The sequence below is a fragment of the Athene cunicularia genome, assembly GCF_003259725.1.
Source record: "Athene cunicularia isolate RWA chromosome 5 unlocalized genomic scaffold, athCun1 chr5_part1, whole genome shotgun sequence".
Lineage (NCBI taxonomy): Eukaryota > Metazoa > Chordata > Aves > Strigiformes > Strigidae > Athene > Athene cunicularia.
This window is the reverse complement of record NW_020799101.1, coordinates 42,099,245-42,116,806: the sequence shown is the minus strand read 5'-3', so window position 1 is coordinate 42,116,806 and position 17,562 is coordinate 42,099,245. Positions and strand designations below refer to the sequence as shown.

At 58.5% G+C, this 17,562-nt stretch overlaps 3 protein-coding genes across 3 annotated transcripts in view; 2 read left to right on the top strand and 1 right to left on the bottom strand.

The window, feature by feature from the left end:
- Window positions 1-3: 3 nt before the first annotated feature.
- Window positions 4-6,253, top strand: PEX16 (peroxisomal biogenesis factor 16; the record flags this gene model as incomplete). The annotated part of the gene is made up of 11 exons (XM_026849339.1): window positions 4-109; window positions 253-288; window positions 529-605; window positions 1,858-1,991; window positions 2,297-2,403; window positions 2,880-2,960; window positions 3,414-3,566; window positions 3,924-3,996; window positions 4,295-4,414; window positions 4,623-4,687; window positions 5,731-6,253. Coding segments are annotated over 11 exons (1,011 nt in total), but the record flags the coding sequence as incomplete, so codon positions are not given.
- A 71-nt stretch (window positions 6,254-6,324) lies between these two features.
- C5H11orf94 (chromosome 5 C11orf94 homolog) lies at window positions 6,325-7,939 on the top strand. Its single transcript, XM_026849937.1, has 3 exons — window positions 6,325-7,326; window positions 7,536-7,609; window positions 7,732-7,939. Exons 1-3 carry the CDS (start codon window positions 7,244-7,246, stop codon window positions 7,866-7,868), a joined length of 294 nt encoding a protein of 97 aa, XP_026705738.1. The 5' UTR covers window positions 6,325-7,243; the 3' UTR covers window positions 7,869-7,939.
- A 237-nt stretch (window positions 7,940-8,176) lies between these two features.
- MAPK8IP1 (mitogen-activated protein kinase 8 interacting protein 1) overlaps window positions 8,177-17,562 on the bottom strand; it is an 18,381-nt gene continuing 8,995 nt past the window's right edge. The window contains exons 4-13 of the mRNA XM_026849338.1: window positions 16,147-16,528; window positions 14,238-14,319; window positions 13,142-14,017; window positions 12,445-12,520; window positions 11,874-12,046; window positions 11,464-11,573; window positions 11,204-11,323; window positions 10,125-10,195; window positions 9,662-9,760; window positions 8,177-9,230 (exon numbers count right to left, since the gene is read on the bottom strand). Coding sequence (XP_026705139.1) covers window positions 9,158-9,230; window positions 9,662-9,760; window positions 10,125-10,195; window positions 11,204-11,323; window positions 11,464-11,573; window positions 11,874-12,046; window positions 12,445-12,520; window positions 13,142-14,017; window positions 14,238-14,319; window positions 16,147-16,528 — 2,062 coding nt within the window. The 3' untranslated portion in view covers window positions 8,177-9,157. The remainder of the gene's footprint in view (window positions 9,231-9,661; window positions 9,761-10,124; window positions 10,196-11,203; window positions 11,324-11,463; window positions 11,574-11,873; window positions 12,047-12,444; window positions 12,521-13,141; window positions 14,018-14,237; window positions 14,320-16,146; window positions 16,529-17,562) is intronic.

The window sequence follows — 17,562 nt, the reverse complement described above, 5'->3', positions numbered from 1 at the left end:
GCGCGGCTGCGCCTGCTGTGCCAGCGCTACCAGGAGTACGTGAGGCGGCACCCGGCCGCCACGGCCCAGCTGGAGGGCACTGTGCGGGGTCTCTCCTACCTGCTGCCAGGTGCGGGAGGGGGAAGTCCGGGCCCTCGGTTCTCCCGCCGGGGCCTGGGCCTTGGCCTTTGGCCTGGACCCCGCTCCGGCACCTGCCCCGGGGGTTGTGCGGGGGACTGGGGCCCAGCGGTAGCCGCTCTTCTCCCTTCGCAGGTCGCTTCTCGGACTCCTACGCGCTGTCGGAGCTGGGTAGGTGGGCAGCGGTCAGCCGGCGGGGCTGGTGGTGTGCCTTTGCGCCGGTGTATGCGGGGCCCTTCCCCGAACACCTTGTTTTCTTCACGGCTGGCTGCATCCTTCGGCAGCCTATGGGAGGAATCTGCACGTCTTACTGCCCTTCTTCCCTTATCCCCTCCCCGGGGAAGAGGTAGCAGCCCCGGTTTGGTTTGTGTGCATTCTGTAACTGCAGTGTTCCTTCTCTTCCTTTTCTAGTGTACTCTGCCTCCAACCTCCTAGTGCTGTTAAACGACTGGATTCTCCGAAAGGAGCTGCAGCAGAGCCTACCCGTGGTAAGGCTGGAGTGTGTGGGAGGAGGATTTGGGACACATGCTCTTTTCCTTGCAGAAGCTTTCAGGGAGTGTCTGTAGAAACTAATAGGTCTTTGCTGTGGCCTCTCTTTGTTGTCAGATATGTAGAGGCTAGAGGCAGGTAAACAGCAGCCCTGCCCCTTAGCTCCTGGCTTAGAACAGTGGCCAGAGCACTTGCTGGACCACAGAAATCAGGCCCTGACTTGCACCAGGAGCTCCACTGGTTTTCTGAGATGCTCAGAACTTGAGCTAGGCAAAGGTGTTGCCGAATAACCATCGCTGTTTCCATAGCAGTGGCTGTGGAGCAGTGAAGCTTTGATTCCATCCCTCAGACTCTTCTTTTGCATATGTTATTGAGCAAAACAAATATAAGCACCTTGCTTCTGTGTCTCTCTTGCAAGAGCCTCAGGCTGCCTCCCAGCACTTGTTAGACCCTGAGGGGAATGAGGAGGGTGGTGGTTTTTTCGGGACAGGCCTCTTCTGTTGCAATCCTGCCTGCTGTGTGGGTTTGGGTGTAGGCAGCTCTCTGGCTAGAGTGTCAGGCATGTAACAAACAGAAATGTGAAAGACTTGCTTCGCTGGTTGTTAAGGCCGAAGTGAATTTCAGCTGTATTACCTTTATTGATGCTTTTTAACGGGTTAAATCTTGTGGTTGACAGCACCAGCAAGTTCCCACGTGGGGAGCAGGGACCCAGGCTGGAAGTGCACCCACTGTCTTGGGGTTCATGCCTGGAATCCGGACTGATGCTGCATTCAGCAGGCATTTGCTCTGGCGTGACTGCAGAGCTGGATCCCCTTCCTGCTACTCCAAGCGCGCCCCATCATCAGGGCTAACCTGGATGGTGGGGCAGGGGTTTGTTGTGTATCCCAACTCTGGGACAAGGAGGAGGAAGGAATTTTGCTATGGAGTTCAGTGCCAAAACCCAGGAGACTGTCCCGCTATGTCAGCTAGGGTAGAAGGAAATCTAAGATACATCTGTGATGTTTTCCCTGGTTTTGGGGTAGCAGCTCTGTGTGATGCTGTGATGTCTCACTCTGCCCCTGCTTGGAGGTAGAGAAGTGGGCTTGTGTGTAGACTCTGGCTGCAGTGGAGGCACCACTTCTTGTTTTATGACTTCCAAGGCCATCCAGTCTCATTTCTGAGGGTCTGACCAGACTGGGCTGTGCTTCTGCCCTGTTTAACTCCCAGGCAGAACCTGCATCCTGTCCCGCTCCTCCCCTCTGTGTTTTGCAGTCGCTGCCCCAGCAGAAGCTGCTGACCTGGCTGAGTGTGCTAGAATGTGTGGAAGTCTTTGCAGAGATGGGGACAGCCAGGGTGTGGGGGGAGATGGGCCGGTGGACCATCATTGTCCTCATCCAGCTGGCTAAGTAAGTGCCATGGGCAGAGGGGAATGGGCAGTGTGGGCTCAGAAAGGGGATGGGGAGGGGGCTCACCAGTACCCCAGGAAAAAGCCCAAGCAGGGCTGAGCTGCTGGTCACTGAGGCTGGGGGAATTTGGGGCCCCACAGAGTGCAGAATGCTGTGCCACGGAAGGGGACTCTTATCCCTCTTACCTTGCCAGCTGCCCTGAGCAGACCGGAGTGTTTCCCTGTTCTGTGGATGTCACCTTTCCCACGCCACAGGAACCCAGCTCCGTAGCCTGGTATTGAAGGCTTCCATGTGTCTGTTCACAGAGCCATCCTTCGTCTCCTGCTCCTGCTGTGGTACAAAGCTGGCATCCAGACATCTCCTCCCATCGTGCCACTGAACAGGGAGCAGCAGCAGCCTCTCCACCCCCAAGGTGAGCCTGCAGTGCTATCATCATTGGCTTGGCGCCTCGCTGGGCCACGTGTCTCGCCCTGCTAGGAAATATTCCTCAGAGCAGTGGCTTGGGTGGTACAGGGAACTGCAAGGCTTCAGTACACAAAGCTAAGCTACACTGAACTCTCCACCCTCTGCAGAGCACGAGTTAACTTAGTGACAGTGTTGTCCTGCAGTTGGGAAGAAGGGGGTGGAGGACCCCAAGCCTGGAACCACTGACTGAACTCAAGCTGTGTGGCATAATGGTGAGGAAAGAGATCCTAGGCCTAGGCAACATCAGGCAGATGGACCTTTTCACCCTCTGCATAGTGTTAGCCCGTTCAGAATGCTCTGGTTTGAGCTAGATCAAACTTTCAGTCTGGTCTTTGTGATGGCAATGTAGGGCAGGGTGCTGCCAGCTCTGTGGTGAGCTGTGTTCCTTTGGAGCCTGACCCCTGTGGCTGTTTTCTCCTGCAGACATGGAAGACACCTCCTCAGGGAAGGATCAGACCTATGTTGGCAGGCGTTCCAGCCGTGTTGTGCGCTCTCTCCAGAGCAGTAAGTAGCTGAGCCTGTTTTCTCTCCTTGCCTGAGCTGTTTCTGCTCTGTGCCCTTTATGTATGACCTGGGTGTGAGCAGTAAAGAGCAGAATCTTGTATTGGGCCATATCTAGTCACCAGGCCCTGTATGGGGAGGGATATCAAAGCAATGAGGATTCAGGCACGTGCTGCAAGACTAGCACTTCCATTGTATTTTCCTAAGTGATCAATGAAGACAACCCTTCAGTGTGGTTAGGCTTTGAGGAGCACGGACCTTACAAGTCCCTCTCCTTGCTCTGTCCCCTCTGGAGGCAATCTGAGGGTGCTGGTCAGCCACAGCAGATGCTGTGTGCATAGCTCTTCAAGCTTTCCCATTTCACACCTTCACGGTGCAGAAAGAAGCAGGGGGTGGTGTGGGGAAGCGTGCTAGGAAGGATTTATTTGTGTTAGCAACTGGATCTGCTTGTTTCAGCCCCATCCTTGCAGTCCCGGCACTGGGGATCCCCCCAGCAGAGGGAGGAGTCACAGAGCCGAAGAGCAGAGGAGTTGAACCAGCCTCCCACCCCTCTGGGTCTCCAAGAAACCATCGCAGAATCCCTCTACGTTACCCGCCCTTTGTTCCACCGTATCCGGCCCTGACCGCGTGCAGGCTCACACCGTACCCTGGTGCTGTCAGAGGGTGCTGCTGTGGGCTCGGCCCTGGTTCAGGGCAGTGCCACACTGGGTTCTCTCTCCCTGCTGCTGCTCTGATTGGGCAGGGGCCTTGGGCTGCCTCCTCCCTTCTCTTAGAACTTGAAAACTAGCCTTAGCTGCTGGAATTGTGGGCACAAGGCCTCCAGCCCCTTCCCTGGATGCCCCCAACACTGCCTTAGCGGGTGTTCTGCACTCAGCAGAGCTTTGCTGGTACCTGGGGGCTCACTTATCTGCATGCCTTTTGTTAGATATCTCTGGTTCTTTCCATTCCTTGACTGTGCGTTCCTAGTACTGAGTTTAGGAGTGTGGGGCCAGAGATCGTGGAAACCCTGGCTCCTCTCTGCAGTCCTGGACATCTCAAGGTCAGTCTGAGGAAAAGTCTTTGTGGGTGCTTGAGGTTGGTGGTGTCTGAGCATCATGCTTTCCCCTGTTCCCCAGTCCTGGGCAGGGCCTACTGACAGAAATACACACAGGGGGCTGGTCTTTAGCTGTGAGGCTGACACATTCAGGTATCTTCTGCAACACTTTGAGCGCTCTCTGTCCTTGGGCTGGTGGAGCCTGCTCTGTGTGGAGCTGAGAACAGAGGGCGTTTAGAAACCCACTTCTTTTCCGTTCTGACTGCCGTTGCTGTGAGTTAGCTCTCTGCTCTTCTCCTTCCAGTCTGAGCTTGCTGAGTGATCTGAAAGACCTGAACAGGCGAGAGCGAGCGGAGCTGAGGCGACGAACCCTCCTACTGCTGTACTACCTGCTGAGATCTCCTTTCTATGACCGATACTCAGAGTAAGGGGCCCCTGCTGGGCTTTTGCTGAAAATTTCTCTTTTAACAGAAGTAGCATCAGGGGACTGGGTGAGTAGATCTGAAAAGGTCTGGGTGCCTCTGACCAGGTTCATCTGAGCCTTGCATAACAGCTGCCATTGCTGTTCGTGCATTCAGCAGCTGGGGCAGGAGGTATCCCGCTGGACTCGTTCATACTCTCTCCCTTCCTAGGGCTAGGATCATCCTCCTTCTGCGCTTGTTGGCTGATTACGTGCCTGGAGTTGGCTTTGTCACACGTAAGTGGGCCCCACTGCTATATCCCCATGTTCTGTTGGATGGAGGAAAAACCAGGGGAGTTGGGCAGGACATTTGTCAATTGGTTTCCAACCCGAGGAAGGAATTGGGAAGTCCCTAAAATGGTTGGCACCAGTGCACCCTGTGTTTGATGCTTATGTTGTTTTAAACTGGAAGAGGAAAGGAAGAATTGTTTCCTGGCTCAACCACAGTGGTAAAACTCTGCCCTCCCAGGCCGCAGAGCTTGGTCTCTGCCACCTAGGCCTGTTCTGGGCTCTCTTGCTGCACCTCAGCTGGTGCTCCACAACTGCTTTGCAGCCCTGTTTCTGAACATTTTTCCTTGATCTCCAGTCTGCAGCGCAGACATGAGGGGTAAATGGGTGCCGAGAGGTGTCGACCTAGGCAGGAACCGATGGTAAATCAAAGGGCCAGGTCTTGTGGGCCAGAATTCCACCTCCCCCACTTCCCTGCCGATGTGAAACCTTCTGTGGGGTGATTCATGGCATTAGATCAGCCTGGCATCGTGGGATTGTCCTTCCTTTGGGGAGGTCACAAAGCTGGCTAGCTCAGGAGCTGCTTCCTCCAGTTGGTGATTTCAGAGAAGCTTTGGAGCTTGCATTAAGCCATGTGCTACGTAAGCATTTTCACTCCACAGCAGTTGCTTCTGTTTTTGCACCTGCTCGTTATTGCTGAGTTGTCTTCCCTGTGCCATAGCAGCATCCTCCTGACTTGCTGCACGTGGGTTTTCCCCTCGCATGTTGCAGACCCCCTTCCCACTGGAGCTTGGAACTCTCGGCTCTGAGGGAGTGGTGTCCCACACTGTGTTTCACACCCCATTTGGTCCTGCTCTGATCTCTGGCACCACAGCCTAAAGTTGTCTCCCATCTCAGCAAAAGTAACTGTTCTGTTCTTGGGTTCATCTGAGTTGTGTAACTGGAGATTTGGGATTGTTTGGTGTCATAAGAAGGGGGGATATACCCCATATACATACAGCTTCAAATTCTTGCCTTTCTACGTGTGTGATCCCTCTGCTCTCTTGTTTCAGGGCCACTGATGGATTACTTGCCTGCTTGGCAGAAAATCTATTTCTATAACTGGGGCTGATGAGAAGATGATGATTATTCTCTACTAAGATTGTGGCTGGACGTTTCTAAGGGCAAGCAGGCTCGGGGAGGGATGTTGATAATGTCTAATTTTCAGTTAAACCATCACTGAGAAGCTCCTGATCTGCACGGTGGGGAGGGGGGTGTATGTAATTTTTTTAACAGATCTAGCAGTGGATGATGGACACTACATGCGTGGCAAGACTTTGGCCATCTCTTTCTCTGGACCATTCTGTGGCTGCAGTGATGATGATGATGGGACAACTTCCTTTTTTAAGCACTTGATTTTTCTCCTTTTGTACAGCTGCAGTATAATAAAACCGGGCAGCATAGTGATCTTTTGGAGAGCATTGTCTCCCGCCTCATGGTGCTGAGGTTGACCTGCAGCCTGCTTGTGTTGGCCATGCCTGGCTGCTGTGCTTGGAGCAGGCTTGTCTGTCAAATAAACTGACTGAATGGAAAGAACAGAGCTCAAGGACCTCTCCATCTTTACATAGGATCCCCTCATATCTGACCTCTCTCAGAGCAGTTTTTGCAGTTGTCCACCCTGGGATGCGCTGTCCCTTAGAAGCCTTTTTCTCTAGCCGGTGTCAGGCAGGGCCCCACAGGTTGCTCAGCCTGTGCCTGTAGCCTCTGTAACTCCAGGTGCCCGTTTCAGTCCCCAGTTTCCTGGGGTTCCCTGGTGGGGAGAGAGAGCTGCAGTTTGCAGGCTGTGTGCTAAAAGGGTTTGCAGAATGGCTGCCAGCCAGTGCTCAGGGGCTTGGCCAAGGGCAGAGGAGAAATGAAGAGATTAATTCAGCAAATACTGCTGTGCCACACTTAATAAAGGAGCTAAGGAGAGGCCTGGACAGCCCTGGCCATCTTTTGGCATCTGCTCTGCTGCCTCAGGGACAGTTGAGGCATCGATTTGCTTAGGATCCTTGGCCAGGACAAAGGAATAGCCAGCTGGTGGCACTGGATTACCCGCCCCCAGGCAGCTACCAGCCCTCTGCAGAGCTCAGGAGGTCACAGCGTCTGAAGTCGGGGGGGGAGCCCCACACATCTGAAATGGGCCACTGCAGCTGGGGACTGCAGGGCTTTGGCAGGGTGTGGGTTCTGTGCTGCCCCCTCAGCTGGCAGCAACGCAGCAGCGACAGTGTGGAAAAGCTGTGAGCAAGGGACTGTGCTCCATTTGGGCTTTTAGCAGAGGAAGGTGAAGACCGCAAAGTCTGTGAAGCGTTGGGGAGGTTCAGTCCTGGTGACGGAGGTACTGAGAGGAAGGGGTTTGCTTTTGGAGGGACAGGGGAAAGAGCCCTGGCTCTGTGGCTGCAGGGGAGGGCAGGACCAGGCAGTCTGGGACCAGGAGCTTACGTGGCAGGAGAGGGTAGGCAGCAGCACCCGGGCAGGTGCTTGCCCCGCCCAGCTGGTGTCCCTGGGCCACCGCGGTGGCTCCTCTGTGACCTCACCGTGGAGCTGATGTCCGGGTGCAGCATGCGGTGCTGGCTCCTGCTGCTCACCCTGCTGCTGGGGGCTGCTCTCCCGCTGCCCCTGCGCCAGAGGTGATGGCACTTCCCTACTCCTCCCTGCCCTGGTACCTGCAGAGGTACCCCAGGGCTCCTGGCCCAGGCCTGGGCTGGCAACTGTGGCCCTCAAGAGCTGGCCAGGCTGGGTGAAAACAAGCCAGTGGCACATGGGAGCATTTGTGCCAGCATGGGTGAGCGCCAGAGGGTCTTGGCTCACTTCTGCCCCTGGTTTTCCTCTGCAGCAGGGTCAGCTACTCAGTCCCTGAGGATTTCTCTGCTCCCTTGGAGCTTCCACAGCAGCACTTTGGCCTGGTGGACGGTACAGTGCTCTCCTCACCCCCCTGAACCCCCTTTGCATGCACTCAGCCCTCCAGCCGGGTGGTTGTCCCCAGGCCTGTGAGCAGTGCAGGGCTGAGCCCAGCCTCTCTGCTCTACCTGCAGATTATGGCATCAAACCCAAGCAACCTCGCTTCAGGACCCAGGTGGCCCAGGCACGGCCAGCATGGCTGCACAAAGCTGGCAAGAGAAAACGTGACAAGCTTGACTTGCTGGAGTACTACTACGATGCCCGCCTGTGAGCCAGCGTGCCACTGTGGCCACCGCAGCCCAGCCTCGGGGACCTCCCTGCCTGCCCTCTGCTGCTGCAGCACGGGCCGATGTGAGGTATGGGGGCTCAGGGTAAGCTCTGCTTTGGGTGGGGAGGGGAGCAGATGACCTCCAGCAGTCCCTTCTGGTCATCACATGATAATCTCTGGCCTTTGGGGATTGCAAGCAGGGTTCTCAGGCCAAACCTGAGCAGCTCCAGCTCCTCTTGGGGTCCCAAGGGAAGGTAGTAGTCTGGATCTAAACCCGCTGTGGTGGGACACAAACAGCACAGCAGCCGTGCTCCATGAACCATCATATTTAATAGTTGCTGCCATCACAGCAGATCCAGCTGAAGCACAGAGACCACTGGCTGCAGGGAGCAGGAGAGCTCTTCTACCTCCCTGGTGCTTTGCAGGGCTCCCTGCAGGCTTTAGCTCTTCCCTGCCCTGCTTCTGGCAGGCACCCAGCTTGGCCCAGGGGCTGAGCCCCACTGCTCTGGGGTGGCCCAGCCCTGCCACTGCCTCTGCCGCCTGCAGCTAGGGGAAGAGGGGGTAAGGGGCAGAGAAAGAGTCCCCTCCGAAGGGTGTAGTTACTGCAGGGAGGTATGGGGGGGAAATTTTTCTCTGTCCCCAGGGTACAGATTCAAGATGGGAGGGACAGGGATGGGGGCAGAGGCAGGGGTGAGCTGTCTCAGCTCATCCTGGCACTGGCTTTGGCAGAGGAGAGTGGGGGTCCCTCTGTCATCCCTGCCCAGCAGCCTTGTCCCCCAGGCCTGGCAGAGGGGTGATGCCTGCCCAGGGCAAGCCCATCTCCCAGGCAGGAGCCAGCACATCATGGGTCTTGTTTGCTGTAGCTGCTGTGTCTTCATACTGCAAGAGTCCGACTCTGCCACTGCATTAAAAGTCACCCCAGAGGGATGTAACGGGAAGCTGGGCCACGGTCACAAGGAGATGCTGTCACCCCAGCCTGCAGCAGGAAAGGGCCCGAGCACGCTGCTGCCCACCCCTCCACCGCTCACAGGCAGGGCACCCAGCGGTGCTTCTCCAAATAGAATAAACTAAGAGTATTTTGTACAATAAACACAATTTGTCCAGCCCTCCCCCCTCCCGTCCCCCCCAGCCTGAGGAAGGGGAGTCACGAAAAGAGGCGGCGCTCCGTGCCCCGGGGAGCCCTGCCCCGGGCCCGCTCCTCCTTCAGGCTCAAAGCAGCTCTTGTCCATGCACGACACGGGGAAGGGGCCAGACTGCAGCCCTGGCTGTGCAGGAGGTGCCAGTGCCAGCCCCTACTCCAGGTAGATGTCCTCCGTGGGGCACGTATACTCCACATACTCCTTGTAGAATTGCTGAAAAGCCCTCCTGCAACACAGCACCAGGCAAAGCTGAGCAGCGTCCTCCCCACGAGGCATTTACAGAGCCACGCTTCCCTTCTCACCCTTGCTCCCTACCCTGCGACCACTTTGACCCTCCAGCCCCTGGCCCCTCCTGCGTTAGCACCCAGAGCTGCCCTCAGAGCCACAGGGTCTCCATCCTTGCTCTCATCCCCTGCACAGCGCATGACTTTCAGCCATCTGCCTGCAAAGCCTTGCACTGGGACTTGTTCCAGTGCTGTCAGGAATATGCTGCCCACAGCCCTGCCAGCTCTGGCTCTTACCCCAAGACTCTCACTTGAGGGAAGAGGGCCAGCCTTGGGGCCAGGTCCAAGCCCCCCATGTATGAGGAGATGGCAGGACTCAGCCTGGCTGCCTCGCTCCTCCCGCCCTTCGGGAGCAAGCCCAGCCACAACTCACCCTACAGACTCTGCCAGTGGCTTCGTGGACTCCTCCGAGACAAAGACATGACAGGCAAATCTGTGGTCAGCAGGGTGCTTGGTGATGAACCCAAAATATCTGAGGGCAGAGAGAGTGGGCGTGACTGGCCCAGCAGACAAGCAGGCACCCCCAGCAGCCCCGAGGTGTGCCCAACCCTTGAGCATAGGGGTTTGGGACCTGCACCACTCCCAAACCTTAGCAGCCACCAGCTGCCACGACCCATGCCCAGAGCTGGGATGAAGTCCCGTCTAAAGGCTGCTTTTGCATGAAGCTGCAGCACTGGGCTCACAGGGGAAGGGGAGCTCTCAGGACTGGGGTGCTGGGGAACCTCCCTTTCCCTTCCCAGCCCCCGTTATGCTGCCCCCAGGGAGCAGGAAGGCAGCAAAGCCTCCGTGATGAGCTGTTAGAGTTGAGAGCTGTGCCGCACCTCCCTACTACTCACTTGTTGTTCTTTGGATGGTACCCACAAAAGGAAATGTTCTTCAGCTGGAAAAAATGGCTACACTTGTTTACCTGGAGGAAAAGAGAGACAAGCTGTCAAAGCTTTCCTCCCTATCACCCTGTGGGGCCGCTGGTCTCTGGCCCCTAGAAATATGCACTTGGACCAAGCAAGTGAAATGAATTGGAGCCCGATCCTGAGCTGCTACCAGCAGCAGTTTCAGGATGGCCCCAAACACCTGCACACAGGGTGCTCCTCCAGGCAGCCCTGCTGGCTCCTACCCCAGCAGCCTCTACCCCCAGCAGCTTCTGCAGTGTTTCCCTGGAGTTAGGCTGTACTCAAGCTAGAGTCAGTGCTGCTGTTCACTCAACACACAGAGCCCTTCTCCCTTGCCAAAAAAGGCTCTCAGAAATACTGGCAGATAGAAGGTGAATGTGAAACTTAGAACTAAATAGGTCATTCAAGCCTGGCTGTTCAAAGGGTCCCAGCCAGAAACGAGAACTTATTTATAGGAGTTATAAAGCACAGCTAAGTTGATGGCATCCTCTAAATGCAGGCAAGACTTGTAGAAATCCCAGCCCAGCCCTGTCACAGCATTCCAAGCCATGAAGTACTCCCATCCCCAGCTGTAGGGGAGGTTTCCCAACAGCCTGCTGCAAAGCCCTCGCTTGCCTCTGCCCAGCATCTCACGGTGCTTTGCTAGGCTACTTACGCAGAACGCTAATCAGCAGCCTACCCCAGCCAGCTAAAGAGATTACAGGGCAGATTTGGAGGACACCACTCAAAATAGTAGCAGCTGACAGATTACCAGTGCGGCTCAGCTCACAGCATCCCAGTGCAGCGATGTGCTTGGCAGCTGCGAGGGCAACAGCCAGTGGCGTGGCTCAAAGCTGGGACCCTGTGAGGCACAGGGGTCCCTGATGGTGACCCTACAACCCCACTGATGGTGTTTCCAACACCTGTAGACATGGGGTGGAGGCCCCCAGTTTTCATATGCAAACACAACCTGTAGCACAGAGTGCACCAGCCAGCTCAGAGTAGCACCAGGGAAGGAACGAGACAAGCATAAAGTGGGGCACTACCTTGCTGTGCTCCTTGGAGTCATCAGCTTTCACGGCGATCTTGACCCCACGCACGCTGATCTCCAGGACGCAGCTGGAGGGTGGGTTAAAGTGCACAGTGAGGCGGCGTGTGGTGGCAATCTGGGGGAGAAGACAGAGAGGCAAAGCCCTGGAGCTCGTGAGCAGTGATGATGGCTCACCCCTTCCATACCCAGCGAGGCTCTGCCCTGCTGCCAAGAGAAGCAGGCCTGCCTGCTCCCAGGGATGGGGTGGGACAATACCTTCTGCATGGCCGCACACAGCACATCATTGCCCTTGTGATAGGGAACCTGCACCGAGCCAAGAAACTTCACCCGAAACTGGTCCACCCAGTCACTGCTCTTGGCCAGAGCTGGAAGAGAGCAGGGAGTGGGGATCATCTCAGACGGCCAGGCATGTGGGCTGAGCTCCACCTCCCCTCTCCATATTGCCACCCCTACATGTTTCCCTGCCCACGAAAAGCTTCATTTCCAAGAAAAGCAACACCAGGTGCCAGGTCACAGCATCCCACCAGAAGCTGCCCATCATTCCCTGCTGGGTGCCCGGCTTGGTCCTCCCTCCATCCCCCTGCTCAGCTCCAGCCTCCGCTCAGTGCAGAGGAGGTGGATGCAAGATAGGGGATGGCAGCAGGCTGCGTGCAGAGGATTGGTACCTGTTACATGGTCTGGGTCCTTGGTGACTTCGATAGCATAGTAGGCAGGAAAAATGCCCCGGTCACCCGTCCGCATGTTGTAGGCCTCATACCAGTAGTCTTCTGCCTGCACCTCCACCAGCAAAGGATCGTCCACCTCCAGCTCCAGCTCATCCGCATGGCGAGGCACAAACCTGGGTAGAGAGGCACTAGCACCTGGCTGGCCAGCAGTGCTGGTGGCCTTCTCAGCGGTGGTGGCCTGCTGGGGCAACACAAAACCCACCAACAGCCCAGGCAGGCAGCACCCTGGCAGGTCTAATTAGATACTAAATAAAGCATCAGAGCAGGTTTAGGCTCAAAATAAAACAGCATCCTGGCACCTATGGCAAGGGTATCCCATATGGCACCACCCATGCTGCTCCCCAGAGGTCCTGGCTTGCCCCTGCACCAGACGGGGCAGATGTTGCTCCTGAGCAGGGCATGAGGTACGGGCCTGGAAACACTGGGGTGGGCTGTCCCCACCGTGGTGGGAGGGCAGCACCACCTTTCCTCCTTGAGAGGCTGGGGACACCGCTCATGCCTGCAAGCTCACCTAAAGACAGCACGGTGGGTCTGCTCCTGCTCCTCCCCGTTGATCACGCAGGAGAACAACCCGAAGGACTCGGCACCTGGGGACGAAGGCAGAGGGGGACGCCTCAGCATTGCAGGGTCAGCACCACAGCCAAGGGAAGGACATGGTGAGGCTCCTGGAGGATGGCTCGGCCAAGACAAAGCCATGCGGTGCCACAGGAGAGGAAGGCACGGCTAAAGATGCTGCACTGGTGGCCAGTGGTCCCTGCTGGGGGACCTCCCTGCGCCAACCCACGCAGCTGTGTCACCTGGTGTCACCAGCACTGTGGCACCAGCCACACTGTGGGAAACCCTGCCTGCTGGGGCATGCCACCAGCCCCGGTGCTCCTCCAGGCTTGGGGAGGTGGGTGGCCCTCCAGGAGGGATGCTGTCCCCCTGTGAGACCACTCAGCCTCCTCCTCAGCATGGCCGTACCTTGGGCTAGCCAAAAAAGCAGCCTGAAACACCTCCGCCTTCAAGTCACAAGGCTTTTCCAAGCCCTCCCATGCCTTCCTGACCACCCGGGACAAAGCCACATGCTGCAGAAAAGCAGAGCTGGGGCTCATGTCTGCCGGTGGCTTTCCATCTCCTGAGTGTGCCCTCAGCCTCATACCAGGGATAGGCAGGGCTGCCCGGGCAGGCAGCCACCAGCCCACCTCCCCCCATCGCCCAGCACTCACTGGAGGAGCGCGCCCGGCCACTCATGAAGACATTGAGGAACTTCTTGGAGAAGTGGATGTCCGCCTCAGGGGTGGAGTCCTCGGAGAGGCAGACCGAGTCACGCTTCAGCGCATCCTCCTCATACTCCTCGCCAATGGCTGACTCGTAGGGCGAGGAGACGCAGTTGTCGTAGACGGTGGCCGAGTCGCTCTCGTCGCTGTAGCCTGAGTAGCACTGCTTGAGGCTGACCAGCTCCAGCTGCACGTTCTCGTCCACCACCAGTGTGTATTTGACCGAGTCGTAGGAGAGGGCGCTGGTGTCCGAACTCACGGAGGCTCTCTGAAGGCTGTGCCCTGGCCGGCAGCCACCGCTCCCGCCACCGCAGGAGGCCCTGGGCAGGTTCGTCTTGTCGGGGGAGGACATGTAGTCCAGCACCTCGTCCTCCTCACTGATGGAGGGGTTGGTTTTCCCTGCCAGGGCCGAATACCCGGAGGTGTCGATGTCAGAGCTGATGGACATGCGATTCTCACTGGACTGAGACAGGAAGGGCTTGTCAGTCTCCAGGGGGTCTGAGTTCTTCTGCACAGGCGTCAGGTAGATCTCCTCTGTGGCTTCCAGCCTCACGTCCGTCTGGTAGCGGATGCGGTCCCGGTGGGCCTCGGGGCCCCTCGTTGTCACCACCACTACGCTGGCACCGTGCGGTGGGGGCCGGCTGGTGGCCTGGTGCTTCTCAGGTGGCCGAGATGAGGCGACGCAGGCGGGTGCCATCTGGGTGGCCGCTGTGCGCCGGCACGGGCTCTCCGTGGATGTGCCCCGGTCTTTGGTGGAGGTTGTGCTGTTTTGGTGATTGACCTCATCACTCAGGCAAACGTGGTCGTGGGGAGGGGTCTGCTCTCCTGGAGGGGAAGGAGAGCAGCGTTGACAGCCCTGCAGAGGCTGATGCTCCCTGCCAGGGAAGGTGGTCAGGGATGCCACCCAGACTCCAGATGGACATGCATTCTGCATCCATGTGGAATGTTTTCCCCAACTTCCTGCTCCGACACCACTTTTCCCAGGCTTCCAAGAGCCACGAAAGGGTGCAAGTAGCTGCCCCTGGCCAACAGGCCAAGAACTCACCCGTTTTCAGAGGGGACGACGACCGGGACACCCGCTCCTGCCAACTGTGCTTTTTCCCCAGAGAGTTGTTATTCAGAGTGTCCTGAGGAGAAGAACAAAGCTGCCTTGTAGCCCAAACAGTAAACAGCGTGTGGCGCAGTGGTGGCAGTGGCACCCATCCCTCCCCGGATCCGCAGCACCCCGCTCGGCTCCCCCCTCGCCTGGGAACACGGTGCTCGGGGACCCCCCCGCCAGCCCCACGTCTCGCCACGCTGCTGCTGTGAGAGCTGGCGTGGTGGCCACAGCAGGGCGGGCAAGGAGCCAGCCGGGAGGCAGACGGCCTGGCCGGGATGGTGGCACTCATCCACCCTGGGGTGACTTGGCTGCAAGAGCCCACGGCTGGACACTCCCAAGCCAAAAATCTCAAGACCCAAACCCACCTGGAGCCCTCATGCTTTGCTCCCATCCCTCTTGCCCTGCCTAGCTTCAAACCACACATGCGTGTGTGTGAACAGGGGAATGCACGCTCAGCCCCACTGCGAGACTCAGGGACCAAGGCCACTAGGTCCTCTCTAACAAGGACCCTCCTGCAGATGGGGGACAAGCCCTCCCTGCCTGCCTCAGCAGGGCATGACATTCCCCCTGCTGCAGTCCCAACCCTGGTGCCCATCCTCTACTCCACCCCCAAATTTTCCCTGGCTGCCCACCCTCAGCCCCTCCTGCAGGGCACCGGGTGTTTCTCCTCCAGCTGCAGCAGTGATATTTTCCACACCATTAATTTTTGCTCAAGTACTAAGCCCCGCTGGGACTCCCTGGATTTTCTCACGGCCTTATCGCCAGCCTGCAGCTATTACCAGCCGCGCAGGACCTGCCCCATCCTTGCTTTGCTTCCCCATCAACATGAAGCAAGTCTTTGCCCTGAAAGGCCACCGAGTCACAGGCTGCTGAACCATGGCTGCCAGATCCCTGCCTCAGCACGGGGAGGGGAGAGACCCCTGCCTGGGGCTTCAGCGACCTCCCAGCATGGCCTCTGCAAGCCCCTCCTGTGCCAAGGCAAATAATGGCGCGTCCCTGCTTGCCTTTCCCAGGGACATGACGAGCCGGGACGTGGGCCAGGCAAGCTGCCGCAGCGACGGCCTCTGTGTGCAAAGTGCCACGGGGCCAGCACACGAGCCAGCCTGGCTGCCTGGACCAGGATGGGAGGCAGCAACACAGCAGGCAGAGCCCCCTGAGCCCACCCAGGGCGCTCTGAGGTCTGCAATGCCCAGCCAGAGCAGAGAGGCAGTCACAAGGTCTTAGAGGATGAACTTAGCCAGTCCCAGCACCTGTTTCTTTTCCTCCTGAGAAGCTGGGGATGTTCCTCTCACCATCTCTAGCCCACCTGACTGGGATGATGATAACAGATTGCCCAGCAGCAACCAAGATGTCACTAAACCAGCTCCTGGCCCCGCAAAGAGAAGCTGGGGCAGAGGGTAGGACAGTGCCCTGCCCCTGCACACCCCAGTGCGAGAGGTCTGCAGGCATGGGAGGGCAGGCCAGTGACCTGGCTGGCCACCATCCCTCTTCTAACCACCTGCAGGAGGCAGGAGCTGGGCAGGCCAGGAGGGTCCAGGAGGGTCTGGCACAGGTGGAGGAGGATCTCTCAGGCCGATGACCAAGGGACGCTCTGCACCCTGTCACCTCCTCGGGGCACCACATGTGGGCAGGGAAAAACTGCCTTTGGCCAGAGGCGGGCATCCGGAACAGGCACCCCAAGCACCTTACAACCAGCCTGCCTGCGGCGCTTCTGCCTCTCACTCGATGCCACCAACATGCTCTCCACAGCCATGCCCCAGCCCTGTGCACTCACCCCCATTGCTTCTGGGCTCCCGCTGCCCGCTCTGGCAAAGCCCCCACCTCCCATTCCCCACCTCCTCAGTTTGGGCCATACCCATGTCTCCGGTGCGGCCCCACAGCCTTCACCATCCTGCTGCGAGGGGACCGTCAGCTCCCCCTCCCCAGCCCACAGTCTGTGCAAACTCCCCCCTTCACCCCTCTCTGCAGGCCTGCTGCCACCTCTGGGCACTGGCTGGGACTGGAGGGGGGCTCTGCTGTCCCCCATTCCCCCAGCTGGATGTGGCTGCCACGTGCCACTTGCTCCTCCGGGTCCCCGCACAGGGTGGGACAAGGCTGCCACTGTCCCCTTGTCCATTATGCTCAGTGGGGCTCCCCTCCCTCGTCCTCCCCAGCCCTGCTGCCTTTGTCCCCCGTGCCAGCTGCCCCGAGGGCGCCCATCCTGGCTGTGTGCCTTCCCCCTCCTCCTCCTCCTCCTCCTACCCGTGGCCTCAGGCAGAGAGCTGGCATCAGCTGCTGGTGCTGGGCTGGTGACACCCAGCTCCGACTACTCCCCATCTGTCACCCACAGGGACACCTGCCTCTCGTTTCACGCTCCTCGGCTTAACGTCACCGCAGTGAAAATCCTCCTACTTGGCAGAAGGCACGGCCGAACGCAGGAGGCTGGCAAAAATAGCCCTGCACGTCACGCACACCTTGCATGGGTTTGTGAAGTTTGCAAACGGAGCAAAGGGACTGCGGCCACTGCTCAGAGGGTCAGCATGCAGGGCACCGAAACGCTGCCCGCCCCGGGCACGACAGCAACCCCACGGCTGCGTGGGGCGGGGAAAACCACCCAAAACCTTGTACAAAATCCGAGCGTGACTGAGACAACACAACCCCCTCATCCTCCCAGCCACCATTTTGGGCGTTGCTGTTCTGTCTCTCAGATTTTGCACGGGGTGCTGACATTAATGATGCTTTCGCTGGGCGCCGCTGCTGAGGAGCAGAGGTCGCTGAGTCCCCACCACCGGGCACAGGGCACTCGGTGTCACCATCCTGCCCTGACCTGGGGCAGCTGGAGCCCAGCCAGCCGTTGGCTAGCGGTGCCAGCCCTGGGTGGCGTGGTGCCCCGTCCCGCGATGGCTCATTCATGCATTCGCTGTGCCATGTCTCGTTTGCTCTCCATCCTGGTGGGGTCCCTCCCCCTCTCCCACCTTGCCCCTGCCCCACGGCTCTCTGCCAGGCCCCATGGGCTCTGCTGGGGGCACAGCTCGGTCCTGCTACACTGATGCCCCATCCTGGCCTGCTCCCCCCCCTACCGGGTCAGCAGGGATGGAAGAAGGACCCCCCGGGCTCCTAAGCCCCCTCTGCCCCCCTTCCCGTCGAGCGCAGTGCCCAGGCAAGAGGCACAGCCAGCGGGGGGGGCTCGGCGGTGCGAGGGGGCAGCCTGGCAGGGCATAAGCACGTCCCCATGCGTGTCCCCCGGTGCCCCCCGGGCCCGCTGACCGCTCCCTCCGGCTCTGCAGCAGCG

Bases quoted from the DNA above. Each gene is read 5' to 3' on its own strand.
- C5H11orf94 (XM_026849937.1), top strand. From the start codon at position 7,244: ATGTCCGGGTGCAGCATGCGGTGCTGGCTCCTGCTGCTCACCCTGCTG. The intron at 7,327-7,535 runs GTGATGGCACTT...CCTCTGCAGCAG, and splicing joins CCGCTGCCCCTGCGCCAGAG to GGTCAGCTACTCAGTCCCTG. The intron at 7,610-7,731 runs GTACAGTGCTCT...CTCTACCTGCAG, and splicing joins GCACTTTGGCCTGGTGGACG to ATTATGGCATCAAACCCAAG.